We start from the raw sequence: 16,858 nt of genomic DNA on the forward strand, positions 1-16,858 counted from the left end.
CTTGTAGTCTCGGCACTTTGGGAGGCTAAAGTAGGAGGATTGCTTGAGGCCAGTTCAGGACCAGCCTGATTCACATAGCAAGACCCTTATCTCTGAAAATGTAATGTGTTATGAGTTAAAACTTTGGGTGACTGAAAATTATAATAGGAAAATTGCTAAATACATAAATAATACATAATCAATGGTGCAAGGAGGAAGACATAAACCTTTGTTCTCAGCAATTCAAGATCAGCTTAGGCAACATGGCAAAACCCTGTCTCTACAAAAAATAGAGAAATTAGCCAGGTATGGTGGCACATACCTGTAGTCCCAGCTACTCAGAAGGCTGAGGTGGGAGGATCACCTGAACCCTGGAGAATCAATCTCTTCAGAAGATTGTCAGGAATAAAGTAAAAGTGTCCTTAATGTAGTACAAACATAGCTTACTGCTCCTTCCTGCCTGGCGCCTGATATTGTATGATCAGGACAATGGCTTAATGAAATTCTGACAGTGCTGGACGATGAAGGATGTGAACCCTGGTCAGGACAAGAGTGGCCACATCGGTGCTGAGGCTGAGACACCTATGGAGGACTGTCACTCCCACGGCTTCCAGTGCTTGGAGGAACCCTTCGGTGTGCGGCCTTCCTGGCCAGGCTTCTGCGGCCTCACGTTATTGGAGCATTCGTTGTATCCCTGAGGTTGCAGCTCTCTGTAAGTTTGCTGTGGCTGAGCCAGGCAAGGCATAGGCGGATTTCTACAGAAATTATGGCTCCGTGAAAGATTTTGAGAAGAGGAAGGTTGGTATCTTTCAGAGTGCAGAGTAATTTTGTACTATAAGGAATCTCTTTGGGTATAATAGCATGGTCGTTTGCCACTGACCTGTGTCCCTGAACTGTAACACACGAGCATGTGGGCTTAGAAATAGTTTTGCTTGAACAAAGAAAAGCAAGTGGCGCTTCCTTCCCTGGTGCCCAGGATGGTTTGGAAAGTCTCGCCTTCATCCTCCCCACAGTTTGGCGATTTTGAAACGAGATCTCGCCCTCCGCGGAAGACGGCAGAGCTCTGCACCCCGGCCTGGCCCGGCCCGGAGCACCTCGCAGGCCCTGCTCTGTCCTGCGCGCTGCGGACCGGGCGCGGCGCGTGTGCGGAGCCGCAGCGGTGACACGCAACGCCGGCCGCCCCGGGCCGGGGGAGGCGCGCGCCGAGCTGCGACGGCGGGCGGGCCTGGCGCGCAGCGGCGCTCGCTCGCCGGCTCCCGAGGAAGGGCAGCGGGCCCAGCCGCCGCCGCCCGATGGCGAAGCTGCGGGATTGCCTGCCCCGCCTGATGCTCACGCTCCGGTCCCTGCTCTTCTGGTCCCTGGTCTACTGCTACTGCGGGCTCTGCGCCTCCATCCACCTGCTCAAACTTTTGTGGAGCCTCGGCAAGGGGCCGGCGCAGACCTTCCGGCGGCCCGCCCGGGAGCACCCTCCCGCCTGCCTGAGCGACCCCTCCTTGGGCACCCACTGCTACGTGCGGATCAAGGTGAAGGACGGCGCGGGCCTGGCGGGAGCGGGAGGGAGCATGACGGCCGCGAGGGCAGGGGGCGCCCGGCTGCTCCTTCCGAGACGCCGGCTCAGCGTCCCCTAGTGTCCCGGCGGGAGGGGTCGGGTCCCTGTGTGCCTCGTGTGTGTGTGTGTGTGTGTGTGTGTGTGTGTGTGTGTTTGTGCGCGCGCGCTTCTCTAATCAGGGTCCTGTTCTATTACTGTCCCCCGACCCCACACAACCCAGAATAATCCTGCTTTTTCCTACTGCAAGGGGAAGCTGCCTCCTGTCACCCATTTGCCCTTTAGAGCTCAGATCAACTGTAGGGAATTGTTCCTTGTGGCACCCTAATGTCTCAGGAGGATGTTCTTGCCCAATTTTAGAGATAATAAGAGTAAACAGAATAAGTCTTTGGCAGTCATTAGTTTATTATGATCACAGACAACTTAGGTAGCATGAAACAATAAGTAAATTGTGTGTGTGTTTGTGGGGAGGAATGCCGACTTATGAAGTCAGGGACCAGAGGAAAGGAATCAAAGGTAAATCCAGCCATGCCTGCAGACTCTAATTGTTCAAGCTTCCTCACAGCCCACAGATATTGTTTCCTGAGGCTCCAGGTGGTGGAGGAAAATAGTTCCCTGCAGTGTGACTCACAGGCCTTTCAAACCCAGCCTCATAAAAGGGGAGTCACCAAGTCCTGATTTTCTGTTAGGAGCTAAATTGCCCTGCAGCTGAAGTTCAGAAGGGCAAGAGAACTTTTTTCTTGCCTGGGATCCACACAAGAATTAAATCTGTTAATATTTGTAAAAACAAAACTGAAAAACCTAGGACAGTGCCTGGTGCATAGTCAGTGCAATAAAGTATCTGTTAATTAAATCCAGTCAAGTGCCCATGGCATTTCATCCTCCAAGACTCACCATCAATAAAAGAAGTTACTGAACCTCTAGGAAGGCATTGTGCAGCTGAGGGTAAAGTCAGATCTGTTATCTCTGTCCAACCTGAGGAGTAAAAGTAGTATAAGAATCATCTGGAATTTCATAAAATGCCTTTACTCTGTCTCTGGCCACCTAAAGAGCTTCCCCAAAGACAGAATGAAGGAGTGGAAAGAAAATTGTCTTGGGAGTTGTCAAGATGGAGATTCTGGTCACAGTCCTGCTCTCAACCATTTTATGATCCATGTTACCATCTTTGGGCCTCAATCTGTAAAATGATTCTTTCACATCTGAAAACTCAGTTGCCTGAGTTGCCTGATATTCAAAACGCAATGTCTATGTTCAGCTTTTGGTTCTTGGGTTCTTCCTACCTTGCTTGATTTCAGAGGTTTTTGCTTTTTTCTTGCTGTTCCCTCTACTTTCCTCCCTTCAGTTTGCTTAGTATTTGCTTGACTTCCTGTCTCATTCCCATGTTTTAAAATTTTCCTTGGGTCTTCTTGTCTCCCACACACAGAGGGAAGTCTTGAGTACTCAGGGCATTCTGTTATTAGAAATGCACACTGACATGACATGAGGAGCAGGCAGCAAGGGGAACAGAACATGCAACACTCAAAATAATAATGTGGGAAGGAGAGACCTAAAAATAAGAGAAGGAGGTGTGAATTATATAACTGATTGCACAGCTCTTGACGGGCAAGCTGAGGAAAGTAGATTACTAAGAGATAAACATGGCAGAAATATAAATTCAGATTAGAATTATTTACATGTCCTGCAGCATTAGAGGGAAATGAAATGTGACACATCAGTAAGATGAAGGTTACCAACAGTAAGATGAAAATTACAAATTGTGACATTGCTTCAAAAGCTCATAATATATAAATTGACCTTGTACTGGAACAGGAAGAGAAGATACTGTCAAGGGGGTGTTGACAAAGTGAATCTGTCAATTTACCCTATTAATAGGTCATGGGGTTTGCTTTTCTTTTTGAAAATTAATAAAAGTACATTTTTTTCTTGATGTTAAAAATAAAGCAATTAAGTGTCATGAAGATATTGTAAGTACACAAATTTAAAAAAATAAGGCAAGTGATTACTTTTTAGTAAAATGGAAATGCTAAATATATTTCTTTGACAATCAACACTAAAATTCTATGCCGTCTACTTTCAGGATTCAGGGTTAAGATTTCACTATGTTGCTGCTGGAGAAAGAGGCAAACCACTTATGCTGCTGCTTCATGGATTTCCAGAATTCTGGTAAACTTACCAACTAATATTTATTGTTACATTAAAACTTGGCTTATTTTCTCCGTTCATTTTGTGCTGCTGTAACAGAATATCACAGTCTGGGTAATTTATAATGAACATACATTTACTTTCTCAGCGTTCTGGAGGCTGAGAAGTTCAGGAACAAGGTGCCAACATCTGACAAGGGCCTTCTTGCTGCAACATCACATGGCAGAGGAGGAAGGGCAAAGAGGCAAAAGGGGCTGAAATTGCCCTTTCCTAATGGCAGTATTTTCATCCATAAGGGCAGAGCCCGAAGGACCTAATCACTTCTTAAAGGTCCCACCTCTTAATACTGTTATAATGGCAACTTTTGAGACAGGGTCTTACTCTGTCACCCAGGCTGGGACACAGGGGCATGATCACAGCTCACTCCTGCAACTTCAACCTCCCGGGCTTAAGCAATCCTCCCACCTCAGCCTACCAAGTCGCTGGGACTACAGGCATCTACCACCACACCTGGCTTTGTTTTTGTTGTTGTTGTTTGTTTTGTTTTTTGGTTTTAAGAGTTGGGGTCTGCTATGTTGCCCAGGTTGATCTTAAACTCCTGGGATCAAGCAATCCTCCCACCTTGGCCTCCCAAAGTGCTGGGATCACAGGTGTGAGCCACCACACCAAGCCTCTTGTAATGACTTTTAACAGACCCTACTTTTTGATCATGTGCCCAAAATTCTTATTCCTAAATGCGGCTGAATCACAGCAGTGGTTTTCCTCCTAAAGAGACCTACCTGCTACCATTTAAAATTTATATACTTTTTGAGGATTAAAAGAAGTATCTTTTAATGTTTCAAATTTCTGAAATAGTAACAAAACAGTTTGTACAGAGTATCTACTATAGACAAACTACAACACTGGATGGGGAAAGAAGATTTTAAACAAATCAAAGACCTGGAGTCAGGAAGCTTTTGGTTAGGCTGGGGGAGGAGGCAGAGAGCAGAGGACTCATGGAAACTGAAAATGAACTATTTCCTATGAACAGAGCAACATGTTTATATGAATTCAGGATAAATCAAGTACCTAAACAGTTCACATTAGGAAGAAAATCTCAAGCCCAAAATATACAATTATTATTTACTGTCTTCATTCATTTTTGTTGCTATAACAAAATACTTGAGATTGGGTAATTTATAAAAGAATAGAAATTTCTTTCTAACCATTCTGGAGACTGGGAAGTCCAAGATCAAGGCACCAGCAGGTTCAGAGTCTGGTGACGTCCATGTCTGTGTGTCCAAGATGATGCCTTGTTGGTGTGTCCTCTGGAGGCAAATAAACTTCAACATATAAATTTTGGGAGAATACATTCAGACAGCAGTTACCGAAGGAGGAGGGTTCTATTCTCTATTGACCCCAACAGGCCAAATAAGTACAGATGAAAGCAACATATGTTTAAACTTTTTTTGTTAAATGAACATCTTTAAAAGAGGTGGTACATATCATGGTAGTAAAAAGAAAACCAGTGTTTGCTAGCACAGGGCTGTAAAAAATAGTTCATAAACCAAATAAGTCAAGAAATTGATTTTTTTAAAAGCCCAATTCCCTTAGTTGACTCAAAGAACTATCTGGTGTATTTTGAAAGATCTAGGACAATATCCTGTCCCCAGAATTATTCCTTACTATCTTATAATACCTAGAATTCCACCATTACAGATTTCTTGCCTCCTTTAGAGTCTTAAAGATTTTATGTCACTCAAAATCCTGATTTAAAATGCATTTAGCACTAAAGGATTACTACCTTAAGATATATTTTTTTTTAGACAGTCTTGCTCTGTTGCCCAGGCTGGAGTGCAGTGGTGCAATCTCAGCTCATCGCAACCTCCATTTCCTGGGTTCAAGTGATTCTCCTGCTTTAGCCTCCCGAGCAGCTGGGATTACAAGTGTGCACCACACTCAGCTAATTTTTGAAGTTTTAGTAGATACAAGGTTTCACCATGTTGGCCAGGCCTGTCTCGAACTCCTGACCTCAAGTGATCTGCCCACCTTGGCCTCTCAAAATGCTGGGATGACAGGTGTGAGCCACCATGCCTGGCCCACTTTAATTAATACTTTGTGAGTGAAAGGGACTTTATGAATAAATGTATTGAGGATATTAGAGTAGTAGCAGGTATTAGGAACTGAAGAAAAGAGTGGAAGATGGCAAAGACACCTATACCTAATAATTTTGCCAGATTAAGAAGTCTTCCTTAGAAGATTTTCCCTGCATGAAGGTTTTTTTCCCTTCTGGATTCATGTGCATAAATAAACATAGGTCATTTGCATGTTATGCTTTGATTTATTCTTTCATTTGGAGACAGCTTAATGAGGTGGTAGATTAGCAATTCAAGCATATGCATGTGGACTAACCTCTTGGAGTGCATGTCATGATTAGCTCACATTAAAATGTTACTCAGAAGCATTGGTCAAATCTGCCTAATGTAGCATGGGCAGGACATTCTGGCTCAGCCACTAATTTGCTACAGGACCCCACATAGTCATCTACAATAATCTTGCAGAGTTGTGTGAGGATGAAGAGAGTCAAAACATGAAAAAATCTTTCACATGGCCCCAGTGAATACTCAGTAAAGATTCTTCTTTCATTCCCATTCATTCAGCATGGAGATCCATGCATCAGATAATAATTTCCTAACTTTGCTGATGATAATGATAATAGTTAACACTTTCTGATCATTTACTATGAGCCAGGTACTCTCTTTTTTATTTTTATTTTAAGTTCCAGAATACACGTGCAGGACATGCAGATTTGTTACATAGGTAAATGTGTGGCATGGTGGTTTGCTGCACCTGTCAACCCACCACCTAGGTATTAAATCCAGCATGCATTATCTATTTATCCTGATGCTCTTCCTCTCCCCAACCCCTCCCCCTAGCCTCCAAGCCCCAGTGTGTGTTGTTCCCCTCCCGAGCCAGGTACTCTTATGTCTTATATATACCATCTCATTTAAGCCTCATAGCTACCCTTCTGAATTGGCAGTACCAGGAAGTCAGGTGCCCCTTTTTCTGGAAAGTCAGGGCTGACCTCTGCTGTTTGTTCTCATTCTATAGGAATTATAGTAATCTCATCCCATAGCATGCATGGATTTTTACCTTTCAAATTTCATACCTTATACAAACATTCAAGAGGCTGTTAGAAAGTCAGCCAGCAATATAAAAATACCCTAATCTAACATTTAAAATCATCATCCTAAATAAAATTCAAGATCTGCATCAGGGAGATGGTGTTTAACTTTTTACAAAGAAAATAAAAGATTTGAAAGCTATTTTCTTTTTTTTGAAATGGAGTCTTGCTCTGTCACCCAGGCTGGAGTACAATGGTGCACTCTTGGCTCACTGCTAACTCTGCCTCCCAGGTTTAAGCAATTCTGCCTTAGCCTCCTGAGTAGCTGGGATTACAGGTGTGCGGCACCATGCCCGGCTAATTTTTGTATTTTTAGTAGAGAAGGGGTTTCACCATGTTGGTCAGGCTTGTCTCGAACCCCTGATCTCGTGATCTGCCCGCCTGAGCCTCCCAAAGTGCTGGGATTACAGATGTAAGCCACTGCGCCTGGCAAAAGCTATTTTCTTTCTCTACCTCACATCAACCCCAGTATTTGTCCATTCTTATTCCTCTGGAACTTCACCTCTTTACATGTGGAACAATATATACAAAGATAAAAATGAACCTACAGTCACTTTCACACAGGTGAGTAGATGCTCTCTGTCATGTTCTAAGAGATTTTGTGCATGGTTTTCACAGTCATGTCTCATTATTTACTCCTCATGAGAGCCCTTTTGCAAAATAGAAATGGCTGGTGATTCTTGTCCTAGAATCCTCAGGGGATGAAACAACCTAGGAGGGGTCCAGCACTGGTCCCGGTACATCATTCCCATTTGCTCCAGCAAAGTCAAGTCTTGAATTTATCCAAAATGGATCTGGTAATTGTGAGGAATGGTTTAGTTTTTGGAAAGCTTCTAGAGATATGTTTACTCTGAAAAGCCATAGATTAAGATCTTCATATGTGAAGATCATAGATAGGCATGAGTCCCTTTCTTAAGTCTGTCATCTGTTACTTCAGCAAGAACATTGCTAGAATTTAAAACAGCAACAACTACAAATGCAGATAGCTCAGCTACTCAAATAGATAATATTGAATTCAATGAACTTTGCTGATCATTAATCTGAAAGCTACCTGGTTGTTTAGGGAGCATCCAAAAATACTAGATGGAGATTTTTGGTAATCAGATATCTCTGGAGTATGGCCTACTCTAAACCAAGACCCCTGTTGATGCTCACTCTGTCTTTCTTTCAATTAATCAAATTGCCAATGTTACCCATTATGGGGTCTAGTCAATCCATTGAGGTGCTCGTGGAAACAATCAATAGAAAAAAAGGGGGTGGGGTATTAAAATTTAGGACAAAACTCTAGGGCTTAAGTTTTAGGATAAATCTCTTTTTTATTTTAATTTTTTCATTTTAAAGTCCAAAAATATACTTCATACATGATATTTCAAATCAATTTCAATTTACATTACAAATGTAAATGTTATTCCTCTAGCAATTAAGTTTTGCCTAAATACACATGAAAGTATATGCTTGATTATAGGTTAAGCAGGTCAGAAATATTTGATACAATAAAAACAAAAACAAAAAACATGAATTGATCATGTATGTGGAAGTGCTTTTTAAAAAGAAAAGCACCATACAAATGAAACATATTATCTGCATTTATCATTTCCTGAGAATAGCTGTTCAGAAATGGTGATATTTGATGTATATGATTAGCTGTTACACAGCAACAATAAAATCCTGGGTCTTCTTAAAATCTAAAGGAAATATTAAACAAGATATACATCTATGGGACCTTTGACTAAATTAACCCCAAATAAGGGTACTTGTCAAAGGATGATTTTTCTCCCACTATCTCTCCACTCCAATTTGCATCTCCTTTAAAAATATTTTGAGCTGAAGCAGGCAATTTCTTTGAGTCGTCTTCCATCTCCAGCTGTATGGAATGTATGCGTCATCACTCAAGTGCTGAGGCGAGTGAGGGCCCTCCATCATGCAGCTGAATGCAGAAACCAACAACTGCGGCTTTTCTCTGTGGTGAAGAGGAGGAGGATAGTCTACATCTGAATGTGGATAGGCTAGCCTGGTAAAACCAGGAGCCCTCCTTAGGTAAAAAGCAATCACTGGAAAAGAGATTGGTTATTTTTCCTGAGTGTCCTCTGCTATAACTAAAGCTACCAGAAAAAAAAGCAATGTGGATGAAAATAATTTTGCTTATTTATAATATTTTCAGGGTTACTGCTTTTGTAATGTGTTTCATTCCTATATCAAGGAGATTGTTTTTTTGTTTGTTTGTTTTTTGTTTTTTGTTTTTGAGACGGAGTTTCACTCTTGTTACCCAGGCTGGAGTGCAATGGCGCGATCTCGGCTCACCGCAACCTCCGCCTCCCGGGTTCAGGCAATTCTCCTGCCTCAGCCTCCTTAGTAGCTGGGATTACGGGAGTGCCACCATGCCCAGCTAATTTTTTTGTATTTTTTTAGTAGAGACGGGGGTTTCACCATGTTGACCAGGATGGTCTCGATCTCTTGACCTCGTGATCCACCCGCCTCGGCCTCCCAAAGTGCTGGGATTACAGGCTTGAGCCACCGCGCCCGGCCCGATTGTTTTTGCTTTATTTACATAAATGATATGTCCATCAGCCTAATACTGGCGTGACTTCTCTTTTTCAGTTTAAGGCTAATGTGTAAATCAAATGTGTATTATTTATGAACACAGAAGATGACAGTTAAAAATTATTCTTTAGTAATTTATTAAAAATATGCAGTTGCCCTATTTCTTAGAATTGTTTATGATACTGCTTGGCTTCACTCATTGTTAAAAGAAGTAGCTGAATTTATTTTTAAGTCAATTTAAATTATTTCTGATATGACATGCAGGTGTCTGTAATCCAACTTTAAATGTAAAATGTTGCAGGATTAAGTCAAATTCTACCTTGAAATCGCTAATTAAATTCTAAATGAAGACACGGACCCTTAAGGTATTGAAACAATGTGGCGTTCAACAGAAACTGAATACAAATTCCCCAATAGGAATTTGGGACCGTTAGCTGTCATTGTCTCAAGGTTTGAACTGGGACAAAATTCCTACTGCACAACTGATACTTCTGGCACTATCATTACTGTGTTTTTATTTGTTTGTTCTTTCACTCACTCAACAAATCTTTATTAAGCACCTACAAGGGCTAGATATTCTCATAGCCAACCCAGGAAACAATCTCGTGGAAGAGCTAGGTCTCAACAGTGACGTGTACCCCCACACTGAAGAGTGTACATACAAGTGCAAAAGCACTAAACTGGCTCGCCCACCCCAGCTGTAATGGAAAGAGCTGGAAAGTCTCCTAGAAGAGGAGATGCCCAATGTGATGAGGAGTTAATTGAAGAGTCAGGGATTGTGGGGTAATAGGGGAATGGTGGGGAGTGAGGGTATTTCAGACAAAGGAAACCACATGAACAAAGTCATAAAAGCAAAAACCGATATCCCTATTTGTTCACCTATTTCAACCTAGTGCTGCAGAGGCAGTGTAACATGGACTCTGGGGCCAGATTCCCTGGGTTGGAATCTTGGCTCTGCTATTTGCTGACTCTGTGACCTTTGGTACTTCAATTAACTTTGCTTTCCTTCTGTTTCTTCATCTGTAAAGTGAAGATAATAATAATACCTACTTCATAGTATTGTTTTGAAGATCAATATTACCATACAAGAAACACTTAGAATTGGGCCTGGCATGTAGTAAGAATGGTAGAGATGTTCGCTTTTTGTTACAAAGCAAATGACAGAGAAGGTAAAGTACTCTGGCTGGAAGAGTGGGCAATAGTCAAATCTTTCAGATATTTTTTCTGCTAGAATAATGAGCTGGAGCTTCACGTTATGAGTCACAGGGGGTCAAGACAGGATCTTCAGCAGGGAAATGACGAGTTTGGTTGTTTTTGCTACATCCCTCTGGTTTTGTTGAAGATAGAGCAGAGGGGGAATGAAAGGAATGCACTTAGACCAAGCAAGAGGCTGCTGCCTAAATGGAGGCCTGAGTTAAGGTAATGATAGTACGGTAGACAGGAGTGTTTAAATAAATATTTAAGAGGTTAAATGCATAGAACTTTATTGATTGGGTGTGATGGATTATAAAGAGGAAAGAATTAGACTCCACTTACGAAAACATAAAAAATCAATTCAAAATTTTAGTAACGCAAATGAGAAAATAATACAATCACATGTGTTGACAGATGTGTATCATTAAAGAAACAAGCTGCTTTATTTGTTACAACCCACAGACAAGATTAACATTACAGCCTAGCCAAAAAAGACATGTTTATTAACATTGTCTTTTTTGTTGCTGCTCTGTTTTCTGTTTTTGTTTTTTGTTAACATTTTCAAATCTATCTTAGTTGGTAATGCTTTGGCAGATTTTCATAAATCATAAATATCCTAGTGGTCAAAAATTCTGTATCCATTCATAATTCCAACCATGTGTCTGACACCCTTCCTGATAATCTTTCTGTTGATGTAAGATGGTTGATTTGTTTCATTGATTTTTTTTTTTTTTTTTGGGCAGGTTCTGGCTCTGTCACCCAGGCTGGAGTGCAGTGGTGCAATGACAGGTCACTGCAACCTCCACCTCCTGGGCTCAAGCCATTATCCCACCTCAGGCTCCTGAGTAGCTGGGATCACAGGCACACGATACCATACTTGGCTAATTTTTTAATTTTTTGTAGAGACAGGATTTCACCATGTTGCCCAGGCTGGTCTTGGACTCCTGAGCTCAAGTTATCTGCCCACCTCGGTCTCCCAAAGTGCTGGGATTACTGTTCCATTGACCTTACTGCTTTGTGTCACCTCTCATGGCAGCCTCCCTCTCCCTGTTGGTTTATAGTCTTACATTACAATCTTTACACTGGTTTATAATCTTAACATTTGGTTGTGTTAGATTGCCTGCTGCACTCCAAAAGTGTTTTCAGACAATGATCTCCCATTTGGCTTGTATCAGATAACTTTACACTGTTATTTCTATGAAGAAATGTGCACAGAGATGCTTTTTTTTTTAATGCATATTTTGAGTCCCATAACATAGTGAGTCACTTCTAAAAATCCATGTCTTTTTTTTCTGTAAGTTATCTAAAATGGATTTGCTTATTTGAAGAAGAAAATCTCATGGATCTATTTCAGTTAATTTTGCAGTTCCATGATCAAGCAGAAAGGGAATGCCTGCCTCAGCAGTGGCCTCCAGAACTTGGCTGCAGCACTGTGGCCATTCTAATTGGTCAGTGCTGGTGCCATTTTGGTTGTTAAATGTTTTTAGTATCACTGTTGCCTATACACGTGGTTCAGGATCTTCTCACAGATTTTTGCTTTAGCAAGCTAAGGTTTATCTTAAATGGTTGTTTCATTATTAGATTCTTACAGTGATAATTTAAAAAAAAATCTTCAGACTTTTTCACCCGTAAATAAGCTGTGGTTATTACTAAAACACTGACCCTATTTGACAGTGGAGTAAGGTGAGTAAAATCTACTTTTGAGAGAAATATATAAAATTTCATCTAGTAAATTTTTTCAGAGAATCAAATGGTTCTGCAATACAGAAGCATTTTACTTATGTTACTCCACCAAGGTCCTGGGCCAGATAAGCACTCAGATGTTTTGGTAAAACTCTCAAGCTCATCTTCCCACTCACTTTTTTGTACTTTACAATCAATTTATTATCTAGGAATTCAGGCTGTAAAATAACTAGCTATTCACAGTACAGATTCCCTGGCGGCTATATACACCATTTAAGAAAAGCCTAAAATATTAATTTATTGGCCAAACATGTTATCTCACACCTGTAATCCTAGCACTTTAGGAGGCCAAGGCAGGAGGATCATTCAAGCCAGGAGTTTGAGACCAGCCTGGGCAACATAGTGAGACCCTGTTTCAATTTTTTAAAAATGGACTTATTAAGACACATATAAGTACATTGATTTTAGTATCTGATACTGTGTAGTTTCTGTAAATAGTGGCATTTTGTTACCCTCTACTGGAATTGGTAAAAAAAAAATAAAATAATTCTAATAGGATGTCAGTGTTTCCTTCTCAAGTAGGTCTCCTTGCTGCTAACTTGCAACTATATATCTGTTCTAAACATAAGGAATTTCTTACAGTTTTCCACTGAGAAAATCTGAAATGTGGCCAGGTGCCATGGCTCACACCTGTAATCTCAGCACTTTGGGAAGCTAAGGCATTAGGATCACTTGAGCCCAGAAGTTTGAGACCAGCCCTGGCAACATAGGGAGACCCCATGTCTACAAAAAATTTTAAAAATTAGCTGGGTATGATGGTATGCACCTGCAGTCTCAGATTTTTGGGAACTGAAGCAGGAGGATAACTTGAGCCATGGAGGCTGAGGCTTCAGTGAGCTGTGACTGCAAAAACTCTGTCTCCAAAAAAAAAATAAAGAAAAGAAAAAGAAAATCTGTAATGTTACTCTTTGTACTTGTTAAAATGGTATTTTAAATGCTTCCTTTTTTCCTGCAGGTATTCTTGGCGTTACCAGCTGAGAGAATTTAAAAGTGAATATCGAGTTGTAGCACTGGATTTGAGAGGCTATGGAGAAACAGATGCTCCCATTCATCGAGAGAATTATAAATTGGACTGTCTAATTACAGACATAAAGGATATTTTAGATTCTTTAGGTAGGTTAGTTTAAAACAAAACAACTCTTTTTAAGGGACAAACATTCAACAAATTGTGAATTAATGACTTCTTGGGAGGATGCCTATTCCATCTACCCAAACTTATCTGGATCCTGTCACCATGGTTTCAGGTAGTCCACCCAAAATGTCTATAAAGGAAATTTGAAATGATGTATCCGGAGCAACTATTCCATCTACCAGACAAGAATGACTTCAGATTTGTTTTTAAAAATAGACCTAATGGGCTGGGTGCTATGGCTCACACCTATAATCCTAGCACTTTGGGAGGCTGAGGCAGACGGATCACCTTAGGTCAGAAGTTCAAGACCAGCCTGGCCAACATGGTGAAACCCTGTCTCTACTAAAAGCACAAAAATTAGCCAGGCATGGTGGCAGATACCTGTAATCCCAGCTACTCAGGAGGCTGAGGCAGGAGAATTGCTTGAACCCAGTAAGCAGAGGTTGCAGTGAGCCAATACCGTGCCATTTGCACTCCATCCTGGGCAACAAGAGCGAGACTCTGCCTCAAAAAAAAAAAAAAAGACCTAATGTATGCTGTTTATTATTTTCAGAAATTATTACTGAAAATTTTATTCTTGTACTTAGAAAATTTATTCCTTTAGAACACATACCTAAATATTCATTTTAAAATGTAATAAGATACAGAAGCATTATTTCTGTTGTATCAATCAGTTAGAACCACATAATATTGTGTAACAAACAACCTCAGATCCGGTGGCATAGGGTCATAACCATTTTTTCCTGCGCTCATGGATCTGCAGGTTAACCTTAGCGGGGACTCCTCTGGTCTTTACCTCAGGCTGCAGGTCCAGCTGGGACTGGCTTCTCTCTGTGAGTTGGGCTGGAGCCCAAGATAAAGGGGAGTGGCTGCCTGAGGGAAGCTTTTCTCCTGGCGTTGGTAGAGGGTGAGCCTAGCTGCACAAGTTTAAGTTTCTACCAGCAGCCCATTGGTCAGAGCAAGTCATATGGTGGAGCCCAAATTCAAGTCATACAGCCTCCATGAGACCAAGGCAAATCACATGGCCAAGTCTAAAATCAAAGGGGCAGCAAGTAGACTCCTTCTATGACAGTAGGAAGAAGGAGAGAGTAAATATTTTTTAACAATAATCCAATCTATTAATACAATATCCCTTTTGACTGAAATCAAGCTGCTATCATCGGTATGTAAATGGAACCAATATGGTGAGAAACACCATGAAATCAAAGGCACTTTCTACAGTAATCTAATGAGAGCATAGATCAGACCAAAATTTTTAGGGGAGAAAAAAATGGATGAGGTCTGGGGGCGTCACATGCAATATTGTCATTTAGTCTGATTATAGCAAAAGAGACTCAGACACTGATTTTGAACAATTATATTTCAGATTTTGTGATAATTCAGTCAGACCTGGCCTAAATTTGTCATCATGAGATTTTTAGGCAAATAATTAATATAAACAAGGTGTATGTGTGTGTATCTATGTCTATGTGTGTGTATTAGTGTAGTGGTGAGAAGTGTTGGTGAAAAGTACTTCCTTGAAAGAATTAAGCAATTTTAAGTACTCCAGGAATAAATTACAAATGAATTTTATCCATCCATACAATGGAAATCCGTAGGAATCTCTATTAATCAACATTTTAACCTACTTTAGATTACTGAGTGATTACATGAAATGAAACTGTTGCAAAATTGACTTTTCATTACTTCAATTTGATTTCACAGTTCCAAATTAGTTGCAAATTTTCTGTGTTGAGTTGTACATAGAATTTATGAAGTTAGGGAAGAAATAGATGCTTCCTGGAAATAAATATTTATGAGTTGGACATAGATGACACATTTATAATTTTACTATAACTAGGAATTTCTGAGCATTCAAAAAATAACCCAGGCTGGGTGCAGTGGCTCACGTCTGTAGTCCTAGCACTTTAGGAGGCCAAGGTGGGTTGATCACCTGAGGTCAGGAGTTCAAGACCAACCTGACCATCATGGTGAAACCCCATCTTAAAAAAAAAAAAAAAAAAAAAAAAAAAAAAAAAATAAACTTGCTTATGACTTTATGTCCAGTCTTTACCATGGTTTCCAAACTCGGGTCCATGGGACAAGAGCTGAGTAATAGTAGCTATTTCAGATTTTTTTTTGCTTGTTTTGTGCCCCCTAGGGTCTCAGTCTTGCTCTGTCACCTAGGCTGGAGTGCAGTGGCATGATCATGGCTCACTGCAGCCTTGAACTCCTGGGCTCAAGGGATCCCCCCACCTCAGGCTCTAGAGTTGCTGCTACTACAGATGGGCACCACCACACCTGGCTAATTAATTTTTTTGTTGAGATGGTGGCAGGGGGGTCCGGCTGTGTTGCCCAGGATGGTCTCAAACTTAAGTAATCCTCCTGCTTTGGCCTCTCAAGTGTTGAGATTATAGGTGTAAGCCACCACACTGGCCTATTTCAGATTATATATATATGTATATACATATATGTCTATAAATACGTGTGTGTGTGTGTGTGTGTGTGTGTGTGTGTGTATGGATTCCTGGAAGAGATTCTCAATCTATAGGTTTAGAGTGGAGCTATCTAAGTGATGTACAGACAAGTTTTGGAACCACTGAATTATGTATAAAGTGCATAATTAGGATAAGATAATGAAAAGAGATGTTTCAGAAGTGTAACTATTTTATGTGAGGTAACAGTGCACTCACCTGTTTCTTTTTAATGATGTCAACATTTATTTCTTGATTACAGGGTATAGCAAATGTGTTCTTATTGGCCATGACTGGGGGGGCATGATTGCTTGGCTAATTGCCATCTGTTATCCTGAAATGGTGATGAAGCTTATTGTTATTAACTTCCCTCATCCAAATGTATTTACAGGTGAGTTCAAGTTTTCATCAAAACAGTACTGCTAATATGACAGTTCACTCTTGCCACTGACATTTTGGATTATGAACAGCAAAATTTAGTTACTATAATATTTTTAAATTAAGTGAATAAACCATGATAGCACATGACAGTGTATAACAGATACCTTGGTTTTAAACCTTTCTGAGGAATCTAAGAAAATTTAGCTTTATGCTTGCTTGCATAATTTTATTCCTTCAAAAAAATATTTTACTGTTAACTTGGGGAGGGATAAAGGGAAAAATGCAATGACTTTGCTTTAACAATAATGAATCTTGATAGCCTGGAAATATATTCTTTTCTTGCTTGGCTGCTTTGGCTGTCAGGAATAGCAGTATTCTTTAAAGCAGCGGTTCTGACATTTTTGGTCTTGGGGTTCTTTATGATCTTAAAATTATTAAAGATCCCACTAAGCTTTTAATTATATGGTTTATAAGTATTCATGTATTAGAAGTCAAAACAGAAATGTAAAAATATGTATGCTGGCCGGGTGCGGTGGCTTACGCCTATAATCCCAGCACTTTGGGAGGCCGAGGCAGGTGGATCA

At 40.7% G+C, this 16,858-nt stretch overlaps 1 protein-coding gene across 1 annotated transcript in view; it reads left to right on the forward strand.

Annotated features, from left to right (window-relative positions):
- The first annotated feature begins 1,173 nt into the window (after window positions 1-1,173).
- EPHX4 (epoxide hydrolase 4) overlaps window positions 1,174-16,858 on the forward strand; it is a 35,966-nt gene continuing 20,281 nt past the window's right edge. The window contains exons 1-4 of the mRNA XM_032247880.1: window positions 1,174-1,502; window positions 3,603-3,688; window positions 13,264-13,421; window positions 16,156-16,284. Of these exons, the coding sequence (XP_032103771.1) occupies window positions 1,272-1,502; window positions 3,603-3,688; window positions 13,264-13,421; window positions 16,156-16,284 (604 nt within the window). The 5' untranslated portion in view covers window positions 1,174-1,271. The remainder of the gene's footprint in view (window positions 1,503-3,602; window positions 3,689-13,263; window positions 13,422-16,155; window positions 16,285-16,858) is intronic.

The sequence above is a fragment of the Sapajus apella genome, unplaced genomic scaffold, assembly GCF_009761245.1.
Source record: "Sapajus apella isolate SASKATOON/1434 unplaced genomic scaffold, GSC_monkey_1.0 scaffold64, whole genome shotgun sequence".
NCBI lineage: Eukaryota > Metazoa > Chordata > Mammalia > Primates > Cebidae > Sapajus > Sapajus apella.